The sequence below is a fragment of the Rana temporaria genome, chromosome 4 (assembly GCF_905171775.1).
Source record: "Rana temporaria chromosome 4, aRanTem1.1, whole genome shotgun sequence".
In the NCBI taxonomy this organism is placed as follows: Eukaryota; Metazoa; Chordata; class Amphibia; order Anura; family Ranidae; genus Rana; species Rana temporaria.
The window spans coordinates 152,140,218-152,168,208 of record NC_053492.1 but is presented as its reverse complement, the minus strand read 5'-3'; the positions used below and the strand labels follow the sequence as shown (position 1 = coordinate 152,168,208).

At 45.6% G+C, this 27,991-nt stretch overlaps 1 protein-coding gene across 1 annotated transcript; it reads right to left on the bottom strand.

Annotated features, from left to right (window-relative positions):
* Window positions 1-2,627: 2,627 nt before the first annotated feature.
* LOC120936675 (cysteinyl leukotriene receptor 2-like) lies at window positions 2,628-26,646 on the bottom strand. The gene is made up of 3 exons (XM_040349210.1): window positions 26,381-26,646; window positions 26,238-26,290; window positions 2,628-3,999 (listed from the first exon to the last, which is right to left on the bottom strand). Exon 3 carries the CDS (start codon window positions 3,997-3,999, stop codon window positions 2,971-2,973), a length of 1,029 nt encoding a protein of 342 aa, XP_040205144.1. The 5' UTR covers window positions 26,238-26,290; window positions 26,381-26,646; the 3' UTR covers window positions 2,628-2,970.
* Between the last annotated feature and the right edge of the window lie 1,345 nt (window positions 26,647-27,991).

The following is a 27,991-nucleotide window of genomic DNA, read 5'->3' as shown; positions in this document are numbered from 1 at the left end:
TAACTAGTAATTGTTTACTCATGCAACGCTGTACCCAAATTAAATTGACATAATTTTTTTAACACAAATAGAGCTTTGCTTTGGTGCTATTTGATCACCACTGTTTTGTTTATATATATATATATATATATATATATATATATATATATATATATATATATATATATATATATATATAAATAATATAAATAAATAATATATATTTTACTTTCTGGTATAAAACATATCCAACAAAAAAATCGAATTTCTTCATAATGTCTTTAGTAAAAACAAAAACAAAAAAACAAAAGCGCATAAAAAATTAGTTTGTGTGAAAGTTCTACAAACTATGGTATATATACTGGAATTTGTTTTAATACTTGTACTGGCGGTGATCAGCGACTTATAGCAGGACTGTAATATTATGGTGGGAAATCTGACACTAACTGACACAGGGTGGGGACTGACTAAATGACACTGACATCACCAGTGACACTAATACAGTGATCAGTGCTAATACTATACACTGTCACTGTACTAATGACACTGGCTGGGAAAAGGTTACCATCTGAGGGCAATCCAAAGGTTTAAGTGTTACTAAACCCAGAACCTGCATTCATTATATCTGGTCTCCCATAGTACACAGAACATGGAAATGCAATTGTTTTAGTAAATATAAAGTGCTAAATACCCTTTCTCATCAGCAATATTTAGCAGTCTTATGACTTCTATCAGTGTCCAAACGAGCACTGGTTAAAGCTTGTGAAAAGGAGTTTTCATTCCTCTCCGACTATCCTATGAGGCTGTATGACTCATTACCCTCTGTCTGGGCAGTGCTGATTTGCCTATTGCTGATCACTTGCACCCCCCCCCTTCCCTTCCCCTCCCCCAAAAAAGGAAAACTCTCTAGCAATACACATCAAACTGAACATGTGCAGAGTGCCCCCAAGGCTCTGTACTATCAGAAGATGGATTGGAGACTGTGGAAGAAGGGGAGGATCAGAGAAGACAGGATCAAACAGCCTTTTTACACAATGCGCAGAATTAACCCCACAGGTTCCACAGTGAGTATAACAAGCATGCTTTACTGCATATACAGACTAATTTTACTGTTGTGGGTTTAGTAACACTTTAATTATGTGCCTAACAAGAGTAGTATGCTGCTTTTACTAAGCGGTGTGACTGTTTTTACTTTGCGGGGAGAAAAAAACAGCCACATTGCTGTTCTTTGTAGAGAGTCCTGTGTTATTTACCAACCCAGGGCTCTCTTCTGTCATTCGCTTAGCGGACCAGTAATTCCCGGCCATAATTCACTGATCGGCCTGTGCTGTAGCGAATGACAGCACAGCCAGCGGGTGAATGCTCCCTAACGTTGAATCACAAATATATATATGATCCCCTGCAGCGGGCCTGCACTGTAGTAGCAGTAAAGCTACAGGAGGTGGCCCGGGAACCGGTTAAGGGCTTGCTGACCCACTTTTAATAATAAAAAAGAAAACGGTGCAGACAGAAAATCGGTTCCCTATGCAGGGGTTTCCACCATCAACACAAATATAAACAACTTCAGCCTTGTGGCTCTCTCTAGCAGCGCCACTTCTCAGACCTGTTACCTTGGTCCTCCAGACCATCAAACACAGCACCTCAGTGCTCCTGTAGATGCTCTGTACCTTGGTTCTCTTCCAGCTTTTTGCTGCTCTGTAACTGTCTGCTCCTGCACTGTGCAAACATACAAGCTCTGGCTGCCCCATCCAGCCTCTTTGAGTTCCGTGGATGGATTGGGGTCCTCCTTACCCCAATGCAGAGAACTACTTTCTCCCGGTTGGCACCCTGAACTGTTGTCAGGTCCTAGATTATAAAAGCTGTGAACACCTGCACACTCAGCTTCCTACTTACTGGCAAGACCCGGCAGTGGCGTATCTAGGGTATGGCAGCCATGGCAAATGCCATGGGCGCCATGGGGGCAGCAAAAAGCTACCCCCCGCACGAAAAAAAAACACCGGTCCTACTGTGGCAGCCTCCCGCACCAATGTAGCTCCCTGCATGGCGGCCGGCCTGCTGAAGTGTGGCGCCGACACAGCAATTGCTAATATTGCTACTTGGCCTGGGAAGGGGGGTGTCAGGTGCCCCCATGACGGCCAATGACTGGCCATTAATGGCACAGTGGCTGCGTTTGATTGGCACAGTGGCTGCAATTGTTTTTTTTTTTCAGTTTGTTTGCCCCCCCCCCCCCTAAAACTTTCAGCACCAGCTGCCAATGGTCCCCAGTGTGCCTCTCTGTCCTCGTCGCACTGTGTCCCTCTCTGTCCCTGGTTATCTGAAAGGTTTCAAATGTTTTGACAGGGGCGCAGTTTCAGTGCTTGCCATAGGTGCCATTTTCACTACATACGCCTCTGAGACCCGGACACTAGGTTAGTGACTCCTTACCTTCCAAAGCACTTCTCCGAGCTCAAGCACCGATTTGGAAATTAGTAAACCAGGAGAAAGATAAAAAAAAAAAACACTTTGCTCAGAACTGACATTCTGGAGCCCCACACTCTGCATTTGGACAAACCCTGTGTCACTTTCTTCTATGTTTTCACAGTGACAATTTTGTTTAAAGAGTTTTTTATATCTAGTAAGAAATGTCCACACTGGGCTTGTTGCTTTGTTATTAAAATAAACACAATCCTCAATGCTTACCATTCTTAGTAAGAAATGTATAATGTAAAGGGTATGGAGGACAAGAGTAGGTTAGTGGTTTGCAAAGTGTTGGACTTTTGCCACTGATTGTACTCATTTTGTATACACTGAATGCATGGATTCAATTATTGAACACTGATTGTATTGCAAAGTTAAATATTCTCTGTCAAAAAAAAAAGGGGTGTGCAACAGAGAACCCTCATAGCATGATTTTGAGGGTCATGAATTTGAAGTGACAAGCATTTCAGCCTATGGAACATTTATTCGTTTTTATTTCATGGGTCTCACTTAGATACTGTTATGGTGGGACTGTTAGTTGGTTTCACTTTTGGAAACTTGCAAATATTCATTCATTTGAACTTCGCCTGCATCTTCTTGACTAAAACCACTAGAATCTGTTGAGAGTTGTTTTACATTCTGAGGATTTTTTCGCTTGCAAAGCCTAAGTAGCCATGATTTGTAACCATGTCCTATAAACACATACAACAGAGGATCCAGGCAGGTGTTCAGTACGGCTAAACATAACGATGCCACAACAGTCGTTTGGAGGACCTTGTGTAAGCTGCATTCATCTGAGTGGTGGACTAAATAATGGAGATGGACAGTTCTCTGGATGTGGTATGGGAGAAAACAGACACAGCAAACAAGCAGAACTAAGATAATCCTAGTGACCTGTTTTCTGATACTTCTTTTCTCCATAGGCAAAGACTTGATGTGTCTGATCAGTAACACATTACTAATTACAATTATCAGCAAAGGAAGAATAAATCCAACAATTAGAGCATAATAGTTCATGTACATTATTCTTTTCCATGCCTGTACTAGAGCAGGCTCAAAGCACCTTGTTAATCCGTCACGGTGAACAGTACCTAAAAGCAGGAAGGGAGAAGTGCTAGCACAGGTAAAAACCCATACGCAAGCACAGGTGATGGTTATTTTTTTCTTAGTAACTGTTCCAGGATATGCTACTGAGATGTACCGAAACACACTCAGGCAGGCCAAGAAGAAGATGCTGGAGTACATGCTGAAATAGAAGGAGAATGATACAACCCGGCAGAGGAAGTCCCCAAATATCCAGACTGCCCCCTTCAGATAGTAGATTATTTTAAGAGGCAGGAAGATTAGGAATATTAAGTCAGCTATGGCGAGATTTAGTAAACAGATAGTAGAGGTGCCTTTCTTTTTTCTGATCGTGTAAAAGACATATACAGCTGCTCCGTTAAACAGAAGTCCAACAAGAAAAACTATGATATAAATGGAGATGTACACCGGGTGCTTGAAATCATCTTCAGGAGGGCAAGGATGATTGGTATTGCTCTGGTTGCCATCATCGATGTCCATCTAAAATAGGATAAATTATAATGAAGTTTTGTTCAATATGCAAATACCATGAAAATGCTACATAATTACAGTTCATACAGTGTTGTGCTATCCAGATAAAGTACTAGTGCATCAATACTTCAATCAAATGAAAACAGATTAAGTGTTTAAAACAAACATACAAACATGATTCATGCAAATAAAATAGATTCATTAATATCCAAGGAAAATTCATATAGAAAAAGTGCACAGTGTAAAGCAATCCATCAATATCTATGCAGTGCAGATAGTCCACTCTCAAGCCCCTTACCGACAGGTAAAACCTCAAAGACGGAGGTCTGGCTGCACTCTTAGGCCTCGTACACACCATCGAACATGTCCGATGAAAACGGTCCGCGGACCGTTTTCATCGGACATGTCCGCTCAGAGATTTCGGTCTGATGGCTGTACACACCATCAAACCGAAATCCCCGCGGACAGACAGCGCGGTGACGTGGTGGTGACGCCGCCACATCACCAAACAGGAAGTAAAATACTTCCACGCATGCGTCGAATCCATTCGACCCATGCGGGAGATATCTGTCCGCTGGTTAGGTGTACTAACCAGCGGACATGTCGGACGGACGGGTTTCCAGCCGACAAGTTTTAAAGCATGCTTTAAAACTTGTCTGCTGGAAAAACCTGTCTGCTAGCCTGTACACACGGTCAGATCAGTCCGCTGAAATGGGAGTTTCCAAAATAACCAAGGCAGTCCACAGATGGAGCTCAGAAAGGGATAAATGCAAAGGAGGACTCATAGTGTAGCAGTATAACATACCAGCATTTATTAAGAGAAAAAAACTACTCACAAAAGGTAAAAAATAGCATGCACAATCAGCACCCTGGCGGCGTGACTACGTCACTGCTGTAGCTCCACCCAGGGGCGCAACACATTTTTATTTATATTTGTTAACCATATGTACAGTATGTGGATATATAGTGAGTGCAGCTATCACTGTTTTAGTTTTTTAGCTCCTGAGATTATAGTAGTTCTGACACTTAGGGCAACTATTTTAGTTTTTTGGGTTAATACAGTGTAACTAGCACTACAGAATGACAGGTCACAGCAATAAGCTGGACCAATGTGGGCGAGCTCAAAGGGAGGAAGAGGACAGTCTCCCTGCTGTTTTTTGTCTTGCAGGTCTGCGAGCCATCCGCGGGCAGCAACAGCCGCGTGATTGGCCGTCGGGAGGAGCCGCTGATTGGTCGAATTACCGCCGAGCCTCCCGTGCTGGGAGGCTATATAAGGAACCAAGCGCGGCGGCTTTTCAGTCAGCTCCAGTCAGAGGAGCAGCGCTGCACGGCTTCTGTCATGAAGCGGCGTGCAACAGGAGACCGTGAGGCACTCTTATGCCGGCTGCTAGAGAAAGCAGAAGGCATGGGAGGTGAGGAGTGGCTGCGCCAGTGTTTGGAAGAGGAGAATGTTCCAGCTTCCCCTGCGCCCACTCCCTCACTGCCAATGACGGACTCCGCTGCCTCCGGGAGCGGGACTAGAAAGCAGCCTATGAGGAAGAAAAAAGGCAAGAGTGCAGCTGCCTCCCCTCAGCCAGCAGGTCCGAGGAAGGCTGGCAGGCCTGTAGCAAAGGGTGCACCTCGGAAGAGGGGGTGCAGCGCTTCTTCCCCATCAGCTGTGGAGGCGAGTGAGCAGTCAATGGAAGATGGGAAAGGTATGTTACCTGCAGTGTCACAGTTTGCTGTGTTAGTGGACTCCTTATCCAATGTTTTAAATCAGTTCAAAGGGGCACATGCTAGTGGTGCTGGGGAATCTACACAGAGGGCACAGGTGTCTGGTGCAGGTAATTCTATACAATATGTGATTGGTGAATCCTCAGGGGCACAAATGAATATTGGTGCTGAGCAGAGCCCGCAGCTGCGGGGTAACACAGCTAAAAGTTATCAGTGTGCACAGGTGTCTGGTGCTGATTATGGTTTGCAGCCTGACAGAGAGGTTATGGATAATTATGAGATGCATTGTACAGATGACATTAGTGCCGTGTGGCAGGATTGGTGTATGCCTGCCAGTCAGGATACCAAAAAATTGGTGTCAGTTAAAGGTGTCAACCATCCTAACCTGGTTTATCCCGCGGTCCCTCTCAGGTTGTCAGCTGCAACGGTTGGCGAGTCCTCATTTAAGGAACCTCTTCCGTGCGTTCTGTCCCCGCTAGGTTTCCATCTGCCTAAAGCGGTTAAAGACAAGATCTGGAAGGGTGAGTTTCTGGATTTATTGTCACTACTACCCGCTTCCAAAGAATTCTTAGCTAAATCAGATAAGCAATCTGGTGACAGGTCGGAGGAGGATAGGAGCAGGGCTATTCCAAAAACATTTCAGAACTGGCTGCAAGCATTTTGCATCTATGCTGCAGTGATGGGTGAACGGTTTCCGGAAAAATGTTCCGGTCTTTTCCAGCATGTCGACATAATAGACGAAGCTTTTCGTCATTTTGGCGGATCAGCTTGGTTCACGTACGATGAGAACTTCCGTCAGAAGCTGGCAGTCCACCCTTCACTTCATTGGGGGTCAAAGGATGTGGGCTTGTGGCTCAACCTGATGTTGACCACTAAACCACAGTTCGCGGCTAGGCCGTTATCCAACCCGGCGCAGACTACCCTGCGTAAAGGTTTTTGCTTCGCCTTTAATGAAGGCCAGTGCAAATATCTGGCGAATTGCAGGTATAGACATGAGTGCTCTTACTGCAACGGTACACACCCAGCATGTAGGTGTTTTCGCAAGTCGACACCAGTGAGCCTAATAAGAATGCGCCCGTGGTTAGAGCTTTACCCAGACCACAGGAGGGCGGCTCTCTTAATTAACGGTTTCAGGGATGGGTTTTTAGTGCCTTCCTTCCAAGGGTCAGGCTGTAAAATGTTTTCTAATTTACTTTCGGTTCGCACGCATGAGAGTGTGGTGCAAGAGAAAATTGCCAAGGAATTGGCAGATGGCAGGATTGCCGGCCCCTTCTCGGTCCCCCCATTTTCTAATTTCCGTTTGTCCCCGCTAGGGATAGTCCCTAAGAAGGAAGCTGGTACTTACAGAATGATTCACCATCTATCGTACCCTCCAAAATCCTTGTTGAATGACGAGGTGGCGGATGTTGTTGCCCCAGTTTGCTACTCATCTTTTGACGAAGCCCTGGTCATGCTACGACAAATGGGACAGGGTTCCTTGATGGCGAAAGCGGATATCAAGTCGGCTTTTCGCCTTCTCCCGGTACATCCGCAAGGGTTTAATTCACTAGGTTTTCATTTCCAAGGCGAATATTTCTTTGACAAGTGCATGCCCATGGGGTTCTCCCTATCCTGTTTCTATTTCAAGGTTTTCTCCACCTTCCTACACTGGGTCTTGTCCAAGAAATTCCCCCATGGGGCTTCCCTCCACTATTTGGATGATTACCTTTTCATCGGGACTAAGGGAACTGACGAATGCTTGGAGGCCTTGCAGGCGTTCTGTGAAATTTGCAAGGATTTTGGTGTGCCCCTGGCACACGAGAAGACTTGTTTTCCGGCCACGTCAATAGAATTCCTGGGCATAATGATAGATTCCGTGAACATGGAGTTTAGGCTACCTGATCAGAAATTACAAAAGATGAGGTTATTGATTGATTCTTCCCTGTCTAGGAAGAAAGTTCTTCTGAAAGAAGCCCAGTCTCTCCTGGGGCTGTTTGCCTTTGCAGCCAGAGTCATTCCTATGGCCAGAGTGTTCTCCCGCAGATTTTCCTTGTCCATTCGAGGGTTGAGTAATCCACATGCGCATATCCGTTTGTCCAAAAGCATTAAAGAGCATCTTAGGATTTGGGATGCCTTTTTAAGCAATTTCAATGGTGCCACAGTGTGGCAACAGGATTTTGAAACAAGCAGTCAGTTAGAATTTTTTTCCGACGGAGACTCTTTACCAAAATCGGTGTTGCGGGGTGTCAGACTGACACCCCACAACAACGATTGGCGCGATGCGCGCCCCCAATATGACGTCCACTCAGGATATTGAAACCACTTTGCTGCCGTCATTTTGAAATAGGGCGGGCAGCAAGTGGTTAAGGATTCTCCACAGAAATGTATACAGATAGAGGAAGAGCTTTGGTGGTTGCTAAAGCAGAAAGTGACTCAAAGTCTGACCAAAGAACATAGACACAGTAACTAAAAACTTAACAAACAATACAAGTCTTCCCCACATAATTCAGAATTAAAAAGGCAGTTCCTCTTTAAAGCGGTTGTATAGTCCCAGAAATGTTTTTTTTTGTGTCACCTGTAAGGCAAAAGGCATAATGAGCTAATATGCTAGTACGCATACTAGCTCATTATGAAATACTTACCTTAGAACGAGGCATCGGTAACTTAGCTGGTCCACGCCGAGATACAGTAGCTGACATGTTGTCTCGGCGTGTCTTCCAGGTATCACGGCTCCAGCGCTGTAAGTGGCTGGAGCCGCAATGTCATATGCGTGAGGGAGACTTCTTTCCGGCAAGGTCTGGCGTCTGCATGCACCGCTGCAGTCAGCGGCTCATTGCAAGGGGAATATCTCCTAAACCATAAAGGTTTAGGAGATATTTTTTTACCTACAGGTAAGCCTTATTCTAGGCTTATCTGTAGGTAAAAGTACAAAAAAAGACTATACAACCACTTTAAAATAATCAATTAATAAAAGTCAAGCAGAGTTGTTTCACAGTAGGTAATATCAAATTAGTGCCTGTTCCAGAACAGGCAAGGTTTGGGTGGTTTGGGCATTAGGGAAGGGAAGGGGGGTTGCAGGTGCGGTTGTGATCGTATTGGGGGGAGGGGGGGTAGGTTTATGGGCATTGGGTGTAAAGGGAGGTGTTCTTCTAGCAGGAATAAGGTAACAGCAGGAGGGCATGGTGTTAACATTGGGAAAGGCATGCACAGGCATGGATCAATCACTGATCCAGAACAAGCTTGCAGCTAATAAAGTTGGAACTCTTGCTATATAGATTCAGCGGTGCAGCAGACGCTCTCATCTTAGTCTGCTCACCCCAGGGATAGTGAGAGCAGGACGCTCTCAAACGAGTCGGCTCTCCCCAGGGATAGTGCAGCCAGGCAGGGTCCTCCCAGCTTTCAGGTGCTGCAGACACAGATCAAAAAAACAGGACTAAGACCCCCCCCCCACACCCCCCTAGCCAATTGATCTAGGGTTGCACCGATCGCCGTTAAGGGGTCAGGAAGGAATTTTTTACCCCGATCGCTGCAGATTGGCACAGCACGCCTGGGGTTTTTCGCCTTCCTCTGGACCAATCGGGGAGAGAAGACTCAACGAGTGACGGCTCACTTGGACAGTCTTCCACCCATCACGTCCGGCGTCTCGCGGCTCTTCTCGCATCCGCGCCAGACCAGGCCTCATTCACGGCCGCCGCAATTAGGAAAGACTGACGACAATGTGACTGGCGACAATGGCTAATCTGCGATACTCTGCGGACTCTATTCGGGGTCTGAGACAATTCGCAACAGCATTACCAGCCGTCACCAAAAAGGCCTTAAAAATAGAGCAATTTTTGAGATTCGATCGACGATCGACCATCAAAAATGTAAACTATTTAACCCAGCTCAAGCACATATCATGTGCTTTGATCAACACAAGATCGGCAGTAAAACACCGATTAGAAATCCACGATTTCTTACTACAAAACGATCTAGACTGCCTCTTTATTACAGAAAGCTGGCTCTCAGACGACTGCAACACCATTCTCGGAGAATTGGTGCCAGAAAACTATCGCATTATAACGGAAAACAGAATAGGGCAAAGAGGAGGAGGCCTGGCGGTGATCCACAAGAATCACATTACAATCACTAAGCCAGCCCTTCAAAATCCTCTTCCATTCATGGAAACCCTTACTCTTCAACTTCAAACTTCCCCCCAGGAGACTGTTCACATTCTCCTCTGCTATAGGCCACCTGGGCCAAAATCACAGTTTTTGCCATCTTTAACAGAGTTTATATCCACTTATACCCTTAACAGCAAACACCTTTTGCTGCTCGGGGACTTCAATCTGTGGGCCAACTCCGCACAGGATCCCATTGCGGACGCCTGCATCGATCACCTGGAGGGATTAGGGCTACAGCAACTTATATGCGGGCCAACACATGCTTCAGGTCAAACACTCGACCTAATTTTCAGACAAAATCTGAAAATAAGCATTTTAGAAAATGAACCATTGCCATGGACAGACCACCATGCAATCAATTTCATAATCTCCAAAATTCCCCCAGTGATAAAAGCACCCAAGCCGGTGACAATACACTGGGCTAGATCTCAGAAGAAGCTCCATTCGGAACTCTTTAAATCTACCTTGGGAAACAGAATCAAAACAATCCATCCACATCAAACAGCCGCAGATACACTGGATGCCATAAACGCAGCCCTGCTACAGTCAGCCGATTTATTAGCACCGAAACGCAAAGCCTGCATCCGAAAAAGAAAGTCTGGCTGGTTCAACAACCAGCTGTCGCTTCTGAAGCAAGAGCGCAGAAGGGCGGAAGCCGCCTGGAAAAGAAGCCCTGCAGAGGATAACCTCATCATCTACAAGGCAATAACAACACGATATCATAAAGAAATCTTCAAAGCCAAGAAACATCATTTTTCTATGGCGATTAACAGCGCCCTAAACCGCCCCCGCGAACTCTTCAAGATGGTCACCCAGACCATGAATCCAGGATGTCTTGAAGTCCCCAACTCAGACACCCAAGAGTTCTGTAATGAACTATCGGATTTCTTCATCAACAAAATTGAAAGAATCCGGGAAAGCATCTTGCAAAACAATACCCCCCTCAACCCCACCGTCAATCAACCACAAAACACCCACAGAAACGCTCTACAATCAACAAAGTTCACTCTGGAACCGATCTCCATCGATACCACAAAAAATATCATTGGTGCTTTGCGGAACAGCACATCGCCCAATGATATCATTCCCACCAAACTGCTGAAGGAATGTGCCGACATCCTGGCACCACCCATCACACAGCTTATAAACCAGTCATTTAAGGAAGGCACAGTGCCATCCCTGTTGAAAGAGGGCACAATCCAGCCCATCTTGAAAAAACCTAACCTGGATCCCAAGGACCCAACTCACCGCCGTACCATAACAGGCCTAAATGTTCTCTCCAAGATAATGGAGAAAGTAGTGGTACAACAGCTGCAACAGCATCTAGATACCCACAATCTACTGGATCCATTACAATCAGGCTTCCGTCCCGGACACGGGACAGAAACGGCCTTACTCAAAATATGGGACGATGCCCTCGAGGCCGCAGACGAAGGAGAATCTTGTCTCCTGGTTCTGCTGGACCTAAGCGCAGCCTTTGACACGGTAGACCACAAACTGTTACTGATGCGACTAGCCAAGGTAGCAGAAGTCGCAGAAGGTGATTTACCATGGTTTTCTTCCTTTCTTGAAAACCGATCACAAACAGTTAAATTGGGTTCTTTCACGTCGGAAAAGCGCACGGTGTCATGTGGAGTCCCCCAAGGATCCCCCCTGTCACCGGTGCTTTTCAACATCTATCTTCGCCCTCTCTTTGATATTATCAGTAGCCAAGAACTACTCTATCACTCTTATGCAGACGATACGCAACTGTATTTTCGCATCTGCAACAAAAAGGATCATCATCCCAGTTTAGAGAAATGTCTCTCTTTGATAGAAAACTGGATGACAAAGAGTTATCTTAAACTCAACAGTTCAAAAACAGAACTCCTTATGTTTCACGCCAGCCGAAAGAGTCAACTGGCAACAACCTGGACACCCCCGCCCATTCTGGGCCAAATCATCACCCCTAGCTCCAAAGTCAAAAGTCTCGGGGTCATCTTCGACACCTTCATGACAATGGACGCACAAATAGGGTCAGTAGTCAGCGGAGCGCACCATCTGTTGCGCCTACTACGCAGACTTATTCCATTTATCCCCAAAGAAGACGTAGCAGTCGTGGTGGGAACAATCGTGAATTCCAGACTGGACTATGCTAACGCCCTGTACCTCGGACTCCCAAAGTACCAAATCTCCCGTCTGCAAGTCGTTCAGAATACGGCCGCCAGACTGGTGACTGGGAAAAAAAAATGGGAATCAATCTCACCTTCGTTGAGAACCCTTCACTGGCTGCTAGTAAAAGACAGAATTGCATTTAAAGCACTCTGCCTGACACATAAGTGCATCCATGGGAAGGCTCCGCAATATCTTTGCGACAAGATAGAACCTCACAATTCGAATCGCGTTCTGCGATCCACCGACCAAAATCTGGTCAGGGTACCAAAAACCAAATACAAGTCCAAAGGAGAAAGAAGGTTTGCTTTTCAGGGTCCTAGACTATGGAACGCTTTACCAACCAGCATTCGGTTGGAGGAAAACCACCTGACTTTCAGAAGACGGATCAAAACTCTGCTCTTTTGATGTCATGAGACACGAACAACTAGCGCCCAGAAGCGATTCAGTTCGCATGCGCCGCGCTTTATAAGTTTTTCATTCATTCATTCACAGGCTTGGTAAGAGAGGGAGTACTGGTGCAGTTGAGAAGAGTGGCATACAGCTGTTATATTGAGGGGTGTATGTGCAGACAATGTTTTGGTGCTTTGTGATGAGATGAAGGTGCTATGAGATGAAGGTGGTACTGGAAGAGCACCAGTGAGAGCAAACATAAAGGTGCAGTGGGGTGGGGAGTTGAGAGCAGGAATAGTTAGAGAGTAGAGATGCAGTTTAGATGAGGGGGCACGGCGCCATGGAGGGAGAACAGGCATGGAGGGGGGACAGTGAGAAAAATACAGGGGTGCAGTTGTCAGAGGAGGGTTCAGGCACCGTAGTGAGAGCAAGGGGGGATAGGCGTGTAGGGAAAATGTAAGGTGTGCAGGTGTGGTGTTGAGGGTTGGGGTAGTTTACATGGATAGGATGGTGTTGGGAGCTAGTGGTGGGGGTGCTGTCAGGAGTGGGGTGGAGGGAATGGAGTGTGCATGAAGGTACTGGGTGAGAGTTGGTAGGTAGTTGTACATGTGCACTGGTGAAAACTGTAGGGGTGTGCACAGGCACGATGGTTATATAGGGGTACCCCTCAGGTGAGCTGGAAGCATGCACAGATGCAGTGCTGGAAGACAAAGTGAAGGTGTGGTGGGTAGTGAGAGAATAGGGGTATAAGCAAAGACTAATAAATTGGATATAACCGTGATCATATATATATAATAACAATAGAGTGAACTAATACACAATTATTATATTAAATAGTGTCTCTGTGTCATAGGTAGACTCTATGACGTGAAGTCCCAATATAAAGTGGATAATAGGTAGGTAATTGAATCTTCTTTTTTGCTGTGATCTTGCTTAAGTGAAAATAAAGTGCCACCACCACACTTGAATCTTCTTTACACCAAAAATGTGCTGAAGAAAATGGATGCGTTTACCAGCACATTTTGGGTGTAAAAAAGATTCAAGTGTGGTGGTGGCACTTTATTTTCACTTAAGCAAGATCACAGCAAAAAAGAAGATTCAATTACCTACTTATTATCCACTTTATATTGGGTTGGGACTTCATGTCATAGAGTCTACCTATGACACAGAGACACTATTTAATATAATAATTGTGTATTAGTTCACTCTATTGTTATTATATATATATATGATCACGGTTATATCCAATTTATTAGTTTATCACTTGTGGTCTAGCGCCCTCTACCTATCTTTTCAACGATTGCAATCAGTATTGTATATGAGGAGCAGCTTTTTGTAATTTTAAGTTTTGTATTTTGTTTGGCGCTGAATTGCTGAATTTCACTTTTTTCTTATAAGCAAAGATGATTGTAAAAGAATCCAGGATGCAGGTGTACATGGTGGCGAGGAAAGTGGAAAGCAGGAATGTAGTATGATGATAGAAGGGGATATACAGGCACAATAAGTGGTGAGAGGAAGGAGACTACAGGTACAGCAGGTGCTTAGAGAATGGGGTGTAGGTGTGGTGAGTAGTGAGAGAAGCTGCAGGTACGGTTCTGTCTTGACAGTGCAGGCACGGTGGGTTATGAGAAAATGGGGTGCGGACACAGTGGCTGCTGGCCCATTGCATGCTGAAAGAAGAAGGTCTGGACTCTTGGTGGATTTAAAAACAAGTGGGGATCTAATGCAGTCAGTGCTGACAGGGGGTGCAGGATCCGTGTGTGGTGAGAGAAGAGGGGCAGCAGAGAAGTGTTGGGTGATAGTAGGGGGTAGGCTGACATTGCAGGAGGGTGGCTGGGTGATATAGCAGGGGGACACCACCAGCTACCCTGAATATTGATAGGAAGCTGTCTCCCCACACAGGACCTGCCCTTTTCTCTGCTCACACTGCAGGATATTCTGAATGAAAGGATGACATACTGTCCAAGCTTCTCTGCTGCCGTTTCAGCCCTATATTATACTATACTATACTGTGTAACCTGTCAGGACTTCACAGACGGCTCAAAATTTGTCCGGTTCAGCAGGAACAGCCAAATTTCAATTACTCTATGGCCTGGCTGGTTGTACTAAAATCGATCTATTGATCGACTTCAGAACAACCAGTATGTTGGGTATTTTTCTTACCACCACTGCCCGCGACTATAGCTGGCAGCAATAATCATTGTATTCTGACGGCAAGGAAACCTCTCGCTGTTAGAATACACCTGACTGTGTTGATGGGGAAATCAAGCAAATTTCTTTCCCTCAACCCACCTTGGGGGTAAGAAGGTAAAAAAATTGCATAATGTATGACCGGCTTTAGACAGCAGGCTGAGGAGGAGACAATTCACAGCAAATGGGTTTAGAGGAAAGCTGACATTGGGCTCAGGAGTAAACTTCTGCCTCTGTGCTCTTCTCAGCCTCCCACATCATCTCCTCATGCAAGCAAGTGGCTGGGGAAGTACAGGATCTCTTGGGGCTGGTAGGGGAGAGCGAGGTGGCTACAAGCAGGGGTTTTACTGGAATTTTCTTACTACTGAATTGGCAAATAGAGAGGAGGGGCGAGGGGGGAAGCGGCAGGCTGATAAACTCAACTCTCTGTCACTCTGCACTATCCTCCTGTTAGCATGCTTCTCTTTACAGCATGAACACTGTAGCTCATGTAGTTTGTAACACCAGTTTTTTTTTTGTTATCCAGCAGTAATAGGCTCGAACTGAACAGCCGTAGTTGCAGCCTAAAAGCTATAGGTAAGTTTACTTAAGACTGTCCACCTGCCAGCACTGCCCAAAATCTGGGTCAGACAACTACAACTTATATGCTACATGGTTTTGCAATCACTTATGTCAGGACATTTTTTCAAGGTCTTCTCTTTGCTTTGTTACGTCAACACGTTTCACAGAATATACCACTTTTCAGGACAAGATGGTGGTGGAATCATATAATGTAATGGTGCCATTGTGAACAGACAGATGCACTTACTAGGCCAGAGGCACAGGCTATTCCAGCCATTGAGGATATATAGGGGAACCCAGCTAAATTTTTTATGTTTAATTGTTGGGCTATGCTCCTATATTGGGCTATGCTGTATAGAGCCTTGGCATCACTGGAAATGGTCCTAATAGCTGACCTCTGGGGAATATAAGGTGCGTCTTGAGGTGCTCAACATTAAGGCCATATGGGGTTACCTCTACCATCCCTCCTAGTTTTAAACACTCCTGTCTGTGGTCCACCTTTATGTGTTGGTCCACGATGTGGTTTCTGCAACCCATGTCCGCCTGAGACACTTTGTACATGGTCGGTATACCTAACATTATATGATCCCACCACCGTTTTGTCCTGAAGAAGCTGTATATTGCATGAAACACATGAAAGCAACAATATGGGGAGGGAGCCTTGATAGAATTTCGTCACATAAGCGATTGCAAAACAATGCAACATATCAGGGGGTTGAACCTGATTTTTGGCAGTGCTGATAAGTCGACTCCCTTTTTCAGCTTGTATGTATTTTTGTATAATTATTTTAAAGATAGTTAACAAAATTGTATGATTTTATATCATAACATGTGTGCCCAATGAATTACCATTTAGGTAATTTTTGTCCGTGGAATAACACCTATTGGTGGTTACTGCGGTATTTGTTCATATACTGTACATGTTTAACAACTTGCCGAGCATGCTATAGCCGAATGATGGCTATAGCGCAGCCGGCTAATTCTGGGATGCTGTCACATGCGGAATGCAGGCGGCGCGCTCTGCCGTCACTGCTGATCACAGATTAAGGTAAAGAGTCAATCAGCGACTCTTTATCACATGATCAGCTGTGTCCAATCACAGCTGATCATGGATGTAAACAGAAGCCAGTTATCGACACACCTTCCCTCATGCTGACAGCTTGAGGAGAGGAGAAGAGAGCCAATAACCAGCTTGTGTAAAAGGGACATGTACAGTGATAATAAGGGCACTGATTATCAGTGCAGTCCCAACAGTACCCACCAGTGCTGCCAATCAGTGCCCATCAGTGTCTCCTCATCAGTGTCGCCTACCAGTGCCACCTACCAGTGGTCATCAGTGCCATCTATCAGTGCCAATCATTGCGGCCCATCAGTGCAGCCTTATCAGTGCCCATCAGTGCAGACTATCAGTGCCCATCAGTGCAGCCTCATCAGCGCATATCAGTGTTTTTACATTTTTATAACAAACCATGAAAACATTTTATTTATTTTTTCCAAATTTTCAGGATATTTTTAGGTTTTAAATTTTTTGAGGAAAGGCAAAGCATGTAGCTGCTGACTTTTAATTGAACCCATTCACATAGCTCCCAACTGTCTTGGATTTTGAGGGACTGTCCCTGATTTGGCACAAAGTCCCTCTGTCCCTCTTTCATCCTCATTTGTCCCTCATTTTGCACTATTCATCTATCAAAACGTGTTTCCCGGTGCTAAGCCTTTCATCCAATTTCTAAATCACTGCATTTGTAAATCTCAATAGTAGGGATGAGCTTTGTGTCGATGATGTTCGATCGTTCGTCGAATTACAAACGTTATGGGCCATTCACGCCAAATTCGAGTGGCGTGTCTCGGGCCATAATTCACTGCGGCAATCGCAGAGCATTGCTGGCTGATGATTGGCCAAGCACTATGACCCGCATGCTTTGGCCAATCACAGCGCGCAAAAAGCAGAGAGCCATAATTGGCCAAAGCCAGGGTGGCTTTGGCCAATTATGGCTCAGGGGGTTTAGTATACGCCCCACACTATAAAAGGCCACCTGGAAGTCGGCCTTGTGTAGTGTGTTGCGGTGGGTAAGAGAGAGACAGAGAGAGAGAGTGTCATTTTTTTGAGTTAAATAGAGCAGGCAGGCTAGTCAGTTAGGCCGCGTACACACGGTCGGTCAAAACCGATGAGAATGGACCGAAGTTCAGTTTCATCGGTCCAAACCGACCGTGTGTACGGCCCATCGGTCTTTGGTCCTTCGGACCAAAATTTTAAAACTTGCTTTAAAATCGAACCGATGGACCGCTGACCGATCGGTCCAAACCGATGGTTAGTACACAAAAGCATCGGTTCAAAACCCGCGCATGCTCAGAATCAAGTTGACGCATGCTTGGAAGCATTGAACTTCGTTTTTTTCAGCACGTTGTGTGTTTTACGTCACCGCGTTCTGACCCGATCGGATTTTGAACTGATGGTGTGTACACACATCAGACCATCAGGCCATTTCAGCGGTGAACCGATGAAAACGGTCCATCGAACCATTCTCATCGGATGAACCGGTCGTGTGTACGCGGCCTTAGAGTTACAGGGCCAGATTCACGTAGGGTGGCGTAAATGTAAGCGGGCGTAGCGTATCGTATTTACGCTACGCCGCCGCAACTTAGAGAGGCAAGTGCAGTATTCACAAAGCACTTGCGTCTAAAGTTACAGCGGCGTAGCGTAAATGTGCCGGTGTAAGTGCGCCTAAATCAAATGCGGAAGAGGTCGGCGTGTTTTATGCAAACTAATCATGACCCCACGTAAATGACGTTTCGAACGAACGGCACATGCGCGCGCATGCTCAGTATCACGTAGAATTTTCAAATTAAATTACGCCCGCTCAATGCTTAGTCGATGTGAACGTAACCTACGCACAGCCCCATTCACGGACGACTTACGCAAACGACGTAAAATACGACGCTGTTCGTACATTTCCGACATACATACCTAACATGACTTACCCCTGCTTTATGAGGGGTAACTTTACGCCGGCGTATGTCTTACGTAAACGACGTATCTTGATACGCAGGGCGCACGTACGTTCGGGAATCGGCGTATCTAGCTAATTAGCATATTTGACGCGGAAATATACGGAAGCGCCACCTAGCGGCCAGCGTAAATATGCACCCTAAGATACAACGGCGTAGGAGACTTACGCCGCTCGTATCTAGGCAACTGTGAGGTGTATCTGATTCTATGAATCAGGCGCCGAGTTGCGACGGGCCGCACTCAGAGTTACGACGGCGTATCTGGAGATACGCCATCGTAACTCCTATGTGAATCTGGACCACAGTGTGTAGAGGATATATATGCATCCCAGGTGTTGTATATATATTTATAAACTGTATTGAGTTTAGATAGACCCGCTCTTCCTAATATACTGACAGGCAGGCAGATGATTGTGCTAGCTGCAATATTTTCACTTGGTGTACTGTGTCCTCTGCACAGTGTGCACCTAAAGCCATGTGAATACAATTGCTGTTGTTCTCATATTAATACCACAGGCAGTGGCTGATCAGCAAGTATTTTCACTTGGTGTACTGTGTCCTCTGCACAGTGTGCACCTAAAGCTATGTTAATACATTTGCTGGTGTTTTCATATTAATACCACAGGCAGGGATCTGCAAGTATTTTCACTTGGTGTACTGTGTCCTCTGCACAGTGTGCACCTAAAGCCACGTGAATACAATTGCTGTTGTTGTCTTATTAATATCACAGGCAGTGACTGATCAGCAAGTATTGTCAGTATTTGTGCAGCTACATCTCCCTGCAGGCCATTAGTATGTCTGGAAAAACAACAAGGAGAGGCAGAGAGTCACGAGCCGATAAAAGAGGGCAAGTAGGCTCTGCGTCTACAGGCAACAGTGCTGCTGGTCGTGGACACGGTGCATCCTCATCAGCACGTGGCCGTGGGACACACTCGTCCTTTTTTTAGGCAGCTGGCCGTGTTGAGCCACAACATGCCGAACACTTGGTTCAGTGGTTGACCAAGCCGTCCTCATCCTCCTCAACCTCTCTCACCGAGGCTCAGGGTACTAAGGCCCAATTTTTCTGCCCCTGTTTAACAGGGGTGTGTAATTAAAATTTTTGATGCAATACTTTGCAGCAGGGCTCATTAGTGCGCTCCAACTAGAGTATCTGTGAGGGGTTGCTGTGTTGTGGAACCAGTGCCTAAGGCCCAATTTGTCTGCCCCTGTTCAACAGGAGCATGCAATTACAATTCTAGATCTAATATTTCACAGCAGGGCCCATTCCTGCGCCCACCAAGAGTAACTGTTAGGACTTACAGTGTTGTGGCACCAGCGCCAGCACCAAAGGCCCAATTTTTCTACCGCTGTTCAACAATGGCATGTAATTACAATTCTTGATATAATAGTTCACAGCAGGGCGTTCCAGCACCCACCAAGACCAACTGTGAGGGCTTACAGTGTTGTGGCAACACCAACACCTAGGGCCCAAATTTCTGCAGAGTATATACGGCAGGCCCCTTCTTTCAAACATCCAACTTACAAACGACTCCTACTTGCAAACGGAAGGAGACAACAGGAAGTGAGAGGAAATCTACCCCTAGGAAGGGAAATTCTCTTCTGTAATGCCGCGTACACACAATTTTTCATTTTTCGGGTTGTAAAAAACAACGTTTTTCAGCCTCTAGAAAAAACAACGTTTTTTTCAACTTCATCATTAAAACGGCGTTGCCTACACACGATAGTGAAAAAAAATGCTCTAGCAAAGCACGGTGACATACAACACGTACAACAACACTATAAAGGGGAAGTTCCATGCGGATGACGCCACCCTTGGGGCTGCTTTTGCTGATTTTGTGTTTGAAAAAGACGATCCGCGCTTTTCTGTCTAGTACAGCGTGATGAATGTGCTTACTCCATTACGAATGGTAGTTTTAGCAGAACGAGCGCTCCCGAGCGCTCCCGTCTCATAACTTGCTTCTGAGCATGCGCGGGTTTTTCACTTCGTTAAAGCCCACACACGATCATTTTTTACAACCCGAAAAACGACATTGTTTAAAACGTTGTTAAAAAATACAACATGTTCGAAAACATTTTTGTCGTTTTTCAGAACCCGAAAAATGCTCTGAAGCACACACACGATCATTTTAAATGACATTTTTAAAAAAAATACGTTTTTTACAACCCGAAAAATGATCGTGTGTACGCGGCATAAGAGGTGTCTCCTGTCCACTGATGCTTTATCACCAATCCTTGTTTCACTAAAAAAACACATTTTCAAAAAAAAATTAGTCATTGGGACAGAAAGTGAATTTCAATCTTCTGAACAAATGCACACAGACAGCAAAACAAATGTTACAGGGGTCATAACCCTTCTCTATGTTTTCCAAAAAGCTTAAAAATAGATTTTTTTGGCTGGAGCTACACTTTAAAAAAGTACCAGTTCAAAATTACAAACAGATTCTACTTAACAACAAACCTACAGTCCCTGTCTTGTTTGCACCACCTGTCTACTGCTGTTCAAAGTATATAGGGCCAAAGGGGCTGGTCATGACCTGGGGGGAGGGGGGGAAACCCATGCTATTTTTCCTCAATGATTTTCATCTATATTGCAGGGACCAGACATTACATTAAAGCCGCAAGCAGTTTTAAATTACTTTTTTCCTTTAGTAATTTCATTTTGTGCAGGGACAGTTCTAAACACGTGCCACTTCACAGGTATACTATAGACACCCAGCAGGTACGATATTTAACCTTTAACTTCCCGCCCGGTCAATAGGAAATTGACGTTCGGGAAGTGGTTGTAAAATCCTGACTGGACGTCTATTGACGTCCTGCAGGATTTCATGCCAGTGCGCGCCCGTGGGGGCACGCAGCGCGGCGATCGGTGATGCAGGGTGTCAGTCTGACACCCTGCATCTCCGATCTCGGTAAAGAGCCTCCGGCGGAGGCTCTTTACCACGTGATCAGCCGTGTCCAATCACGGCTGATCACAATGTAAACAGGAAGAGCCGTTGACCGGCTCTTCCTCACTCGCGTCTGACAGACGCGAGTAGAGGAGAGCCAATCGGCGGCTCTCCTGACAGAGGGGGGTTCACGCTGATTGTTTTATCAGCACAGCCCCCCCCTCGGATCCCCACACTGGACCACCAGGGAGTGCCCCCCAGTGCTCAATAGAGCACAAATAGATATAAAAAAATATATATATATATTTTTTTTTAATGCAATCGATGCCAATCAGTGCCCACAAATGGGCACTGACTGGCAACATGGGCACTGACTGTGCCCAGCAATGCCATCAGTACCACCCCTCAGTGTCACCCAGTTTCCATCAGTGCCACCCAGTGTCCATCAGTGCCACCTCTTAGTGCCCATCTATGCCCAGTGCCCACCTATCAGTGCCCATCTTTGCCACCCAAAAGTGCCCATCAGTGCCACCCATCAGTGCCGCCAAAGAGTGCCCAGTGCGCCTATGAGTGCCCATCAGTGCCGCCTATGAGTTTCCATCAGTGCCGCCTATGAGTGCCCATAAGTGCCGCCTATGAGTGCCCATCAATGCCGCCTATAAGTGCCCATTAGTGCAGCATACCAGCGCCGCCTATCAGTGCCCACCAGTGCCACCTCATCGGTGCCCACCAGTGCCACCTCATCGGTGCCCATAATTGAAGAAGAAAACTTACTTATTTACAAAAAAAATAACAGAAAACAAATAAAAACATAATTTTTTTCAAAAATTTCGGTATTTTTTTAGTTGTTGCGCATAAAAAAAAATCGCAGAGGTGATCATATACCACCAAAAGAAAGCTCTATTTGTGGGAACAAAATGATAAAAATTTCATTTGGGTACAGTGTAGCACGACCGCGCAATTGTCATTCAAATTGCGACAGTGCTGAAAGCTGAAAATTGGCTTGGGCGGGAAGGTGCGTAAGTGCATGGTATGGAAGTGGTTAAAGGAATTTTTACATTTATTTTTTTCACTTTAAGCATCATTAAAAATCACTGCTCCCGAAAAAACATCTTTTTCTATTGATACATGTTCCCTGGGGCAAGACCCGGGTCCTCCAACCCGTTTTACGACAATAACTTGCATATTAGCCTTTAAAATTAGCACTTTTGATTTAGAACGTTCGAATCCCATAGACTTCACAGGGTTCTAAAGTTTGCGCAAACGATCGGTCTGTTCGAAGGTTCTGGTGCGAACCGAAGGGGGGGGGGGGTTGCTCGGCTCATTCCTAATCTGGAGAGAGTGCATACTCTCGCTGGAATTTTACACAGTGGGTCCCATGGACCCGATGTCTGACAGCACCCGCTGATTGTTCCGCACACTGACAGAATGGCAGTCTGCCTATGTAAACAAGGCAGATTGCCATCCTGTCAGTACATAAGACATGGACCCTGTGTTTCTGCAAAGTAGGAACATGGATTAATGCCTTTCACTAGTAAAAGAACCTCCCACACTACACTGAAACATCAGCTAGGCACACAATTAACCCTTTGATCGCCCCCTGATGTTAACCCCTTCCCAGCCAGTGTCATTGGTATAGTGACAGTGCATATTTTTAGCACTGGTCCCCAAAAAAGTGTATAGAGTAGGGATGAGCCGAGCAGTGGCGTAACCAGAGTTATGGGCGCCCGGGGCGGAATTTTTTTTTTCGCCCCCCCCCCTTATATAAACATCCACGTTTATATGTGCGTAAACGTGGGGGACTTAAACATTTTGGAGCTTTTTTTAAATGTATTTATTTGTTTTTCACTCTTTTTTTACACTTGATGTCATTGTTATTACATAGGGGGATAGAAATACCCCTATATAATAGCACAGGTACACTGACAGGTCCTCTTAATGGAGACATTAGGGGTCTCTAGGACCCCTAATGTCACCTGGGGACCCCAAAAGAAGCTGAAGAAGCACAGATCTGCTTCTTCTCTCTGGCTATAGCAGCCAGATGACTGACAGGTGAATGCGGATGTAATACACATCACTTCTGCATTCACAGCCTGGAGGGAGATCAGCAAGGAGGAAGATGCTGGTCTCCCTCCCATCTTACCTCCTGACACCCTCCCGAGCCGGTCCCGGGCCGCAGATGGGGCAGCGGATCCCGGGATTGAAGGTGAGGGGTCAGGAGGGGGGGCGGGGGCAGTACTGGAGGGGGGTAGGGGGGCACGCAGCCAGCACATATACACAATTGGCAGGCTATAGAGCCGCTGATCGTGTATATGTGAAAGTTCAACCGGTAATGGCACTGACCCCCGACACCTACACTGACCCCGACACCGACCTACACACCTACACTGACCCTGACACCTACACTGACCTACACACCTACACTGACCTACACATCTACACTGACCCTGACACCTACACTGACCCTGACACCGACCTACACTGACCCTGATACCTACACTGACCCTGACACCTACACTGACCCTGACACCGACCTACACTGACCCTGACACCTACACTGACCCTGACACCTACACTGACCCTGACCCTGACACCGACCTACACTGACCCTGACACCGACCTACACTGACCCTGACACCGACCTACACTGACCCTGACACCTACACTGACACCGACCTACACACCTACACTGACCCTGACACCTACACTGACCTACACACCTACACTGACCTACACATCTACACTGACCCTGACACCTACACTGACCCTGACACCTACACTGACCTACACACCTACACTGACCTACACATCTACACTGACCCTGACACCTACACTGACCCTGACACCGACCTACACTGACCTACACTGACCCTGATACCTACACTGACCCTGACACCGACCTACACTGACCCTGACACCTACACTGACCTACACACCTACACTGACCCTGACACCTACACTGACCCTGACACCGACCTACACACCTACACTGACCCTGACACCTACACTGACCTACACACCTACACTGACCCTGACACCTACACTGACCCTGACACCGACCTACACTGACCCTGACACCTACACTGACCCTGACACCTACACTGACCCTGACACCGACCTACACACCTACACTGACCCTGACACCTACACTGACCTACACAGACCTACACACCTACACTGTATAAATGGTATTCAGGTCCACCATCAAGATTCAAGGTAACGTGACACAAAGAAACATCCAACCAGCATTAGTTCAATAGGTAAAGAGGGATACCTGCTGCAACAACTGTTGAATCAACATGAATAGCCTGCGATACCCAATGTAATGGGGGTAAATACGTTACCACCTCATTGGTTGTTGTTTAGGAAGCAGGTCCCTCCATGTAGTGGGATGGGGTGAAAGCAGGTCGGATGTGCACGTCACGGACTGGCATCTCAGTGCAGACGTCCCAATGGCAGTCTCAGTATGACTGCATCGCCATGATGTCGCTCGTTCTGAGCACAGGACAGTTTTCTGGCTAGAGGATCGGGCCGGCTTAGTCTGCTTGGTATCCTGTCGGTGCAGAAAGTTGGATCTCTATCCTCAGTATCTGCGGGGATAGAATCTGACACGATCCAGCATGGACAGACCGTTCCGTCCTCCGCCTCCACACCAGCTTCCGGGGTCACGTGGTCACGCTAGTTGGTGACATCAAAGCGTTTCGCTGCCTCACACACAGACTCACCTGCAAGACTCTCCACTGCACTGCGTGCTCGCTCGCATTAGTGACTTTGATATGACTTTGTATTGATTATAAAAAAAGTGACACGGACGCCGGGATTTCGCCCCCCCCGATTTTTCGCCCGGTGCTACAGCCCCCCCTGCCCCCCCCCGCTACGCCAGTGGAGCCGAGCACCCCCCGTTCGGTTCGCACCAGAACCTTCGAATGGACCGACCGTTCGCGTAAACATTTAGAACCCCATTGATGTCTATGGGACTTTCGAATTCAAAACGAACGTTCGAATTCAAAAGCGCAAATTTTAAAGCCTAATATGCAAGTTATTGTCGTAAAACGTGTTTGAGAACCCGGGTCTTGCCCCAGGGAACATGTATCATTAGAAAAAAAAGTTTTATATGTTTGAATATGTTTTATAGCAGAAATTTGTAGGGTTGTTTGTTTATGGCGCAAAAAATAAAAACCGCAGAAGTGATCAAATACCACCGAAAAAAAGCTTTATTTGTTGAAAAAAAAAGGACAAAAATGTTATTTGGGTACAATGTTGCACGACCGCCGAATTGTCAGTTAAAATAATGCAGTGCTGTATCGCAAAAAATTACCTAGTCAGGAAATCTTCAGGAGGTGAAGTGGTTAAAAATAATAATTTTACATTATGTTTTAAAAAAAAAATGTACTTGAGTTCCTATGCCAACTCATACAGCTATCATTTTGAGAAAATAGCTTCTATGAAATGTTAGTTGCAGTTAAGATTTGTTAATTATAGCCTCTCTAAGTAAGCCCTTGGGATTTTTTTCTCAGGAAGTTTTTCTTCAAACAAAATAGCATTTAATTGCAGGAGTGACCTGTTAAAATTGTGCACATATTTTGTACCTGTTATGCTTTTATAAGATACACAGTATAATATCTTGTGACTAATAAGTAATTAAATTGCCCATTTTATCTGCAAACTACGAGGAACAATACTGCACCTCCAGTATGACAAAAAAGTAAACATTGGAATAATATACCATGGTTGCAATAGATCAGTATACACAAAGTAAATACTTTATTTTATGCAGATTTTAGGAGTTGAATCCCTCACTTCATCATTTCTCTTTGTAAGCAGCAGTAGGGAGATTAGCATTGTCCTCTTTATGGTCATTATGAAGTCATCCAAAACTAAATTCTCTACATGCAAAACGAGGGTAAGAGCCCCTGTAATGACTTTGCAAGTAGGTGGAAATAAAAATCAGAACTCCCAAAATGTAACTCTCAGTAGCTGGAGCAACATGCTTTGAAAACACGATTCTAACTTGAGTCACAAAAATGCTAAAATGACCATCTAACGTAAATTGCATAAATATAACATAATAATAAAAGATGCAGTGATGAAGGAAAAAAAAAAAAAAATCAGCAGGTAAACATTATTAATTGAAAAACTGCATTACAAGAACAGTATTATATAGAAGCAGTTTCGCAGTAATGCTTTTAATAAATTACAGACTTACTTGTGCCCTCTTGTGGAAGTAATGCTCTGTCTTCTATCGTTCACTAGAAAGACCTGTTTAAAAATTAAAAAACATTTTTTTTGGTCAATGATACATTAAAAAAATACCTAAAGAAGTTCTTAAAAGAAATGCTGAAATAGAACCTCCTAAACTGTGTGGTTCCTTGGAAAGTATTCCACAAGCGGCAGTGCTTTAGCTGAAATGTTCCTTAAAATGTTTGGAGGAAGAGCAAAACAAGTATGAGGAAATCGCTTATTAATATATTTATATATCTATCTATCATAAGAGTCCACATATGGCAACTTCCTCTTTGGGGAGGAAATTACTTAAATTCCTTGTATACGATACCACAATTTTTTTTATCTTATTTTAAAGTCTGTATCTATAAAGGGTTATGGGAAAAAAATAGTGAGGGCACATCATGTTCTTTAACAGGAAAAAAAAAGTTAAAGACAAAACCCAGAAGTGAACATTTCTTTGGAACTTCAAGAAATAAATAAAATCATTCAGAGAACCGCAACATAAAAAATGTGCTCTCAAATGACTTAAATCAAGTTAAATATAATTTCCCCAGATGTCTTTTATTATTCTCATTCCATTTGTTGTAATAGGGACTTAACCCTTCCTGAGACCTCAATGTTTATCCTGAATATAACAAAGGCAATCTTTCCAGACAATCTCAGATAGCTGAACTCACCAAACACTTGGCATCCATATATATCTTTCCTGGTGCCTCCATGGCAGCATACTAGTGATAGAACTCCGCCTCGACTCCTCCTTCAGGACTAGTGAATAGAATAAATTAAAGGCATAGTCCCTCCCCCAACATTCTCCTTTTTTTCCTCATACCTTCTTGTGCTGGTGAAGAGTAGATGTATGTCCATACCTCTGCAGTCGGCAGCGTCCGCCGGGTTTAGCCTTTCCCGTGCGCAGTCCCTGTTCTTGGGCCGCTCTTAGCACTAATAAGTCTGGGAACCCCTCTGTGGATCTGTTGGGGTCATTTCGCAGAGTTTCCGCACTGAAACGCAAACTGCCAGAAGCATTTGATGAATGACATGTGAGTCGCAGAAGGATCAGCGCAGCTACCCCAGGCCAGTAATTTTTTTCTTATCCATCATTATACTTAGCCATTGTGTTTGTTTCTCTCACTCTCTCTCTCTCTCTCTCTCCATTACTTTTGCTGCAAATACCTGTACTGTGTACCCCTGCAGATTTGTAATCTGCTATGCTCCCTGTTGCGATGAGCGTCCCTGTCAGACTGGGGGTCTGGTCTGCGTCAGGGGGGGGGGGGCCGCGGGTCCCCCGCATGCTCAGGTGTCCCTTAGGTCTATGTGGCGGGGATGTGCGGTGCGGATCGCCACCCCCGTCGCCGCCGCAGCTGTCAGGTCCGGTCGGATGGAGTCCCGGCGCTCTGATACAGGACTTCCTGTGTCACGGGCGTCGGGGCTTCTGCGCATGCATGGCACATGCGCGGTGGCTGGGGAGGACGCGGCGGCCATCTTGGATACTGGAAGGAGGGTTAGTCTGCCCTTCCTCTCCAGTTTATGGCTGGGGGAGGTACCTATATGAAAACCTCCCCCTCTGGTCGCTATTTAGGGAGCCTATGAGCAGGGCTATGGCTGCCAGAGACAGTCAGAAGCTAAGCCCTGCTAGGTGCTCCAGCCCACGCCCTGTGGTAGGTGTTTTACAAAAAAAAAAAAAGGTGTCAGTTTGCCTGCATCTATCCGTAAGTTACGGACAGGTGCCTTTTCTGT

Coding starts and splice junctions, on each gene's coding strand:
- LOC120936675 (XM_040349210.1), bottom strand. CDS start 3,999: ATGGACATCGATGATGGCAACCAGAGCAATACCAATCATCCTTGCCCT.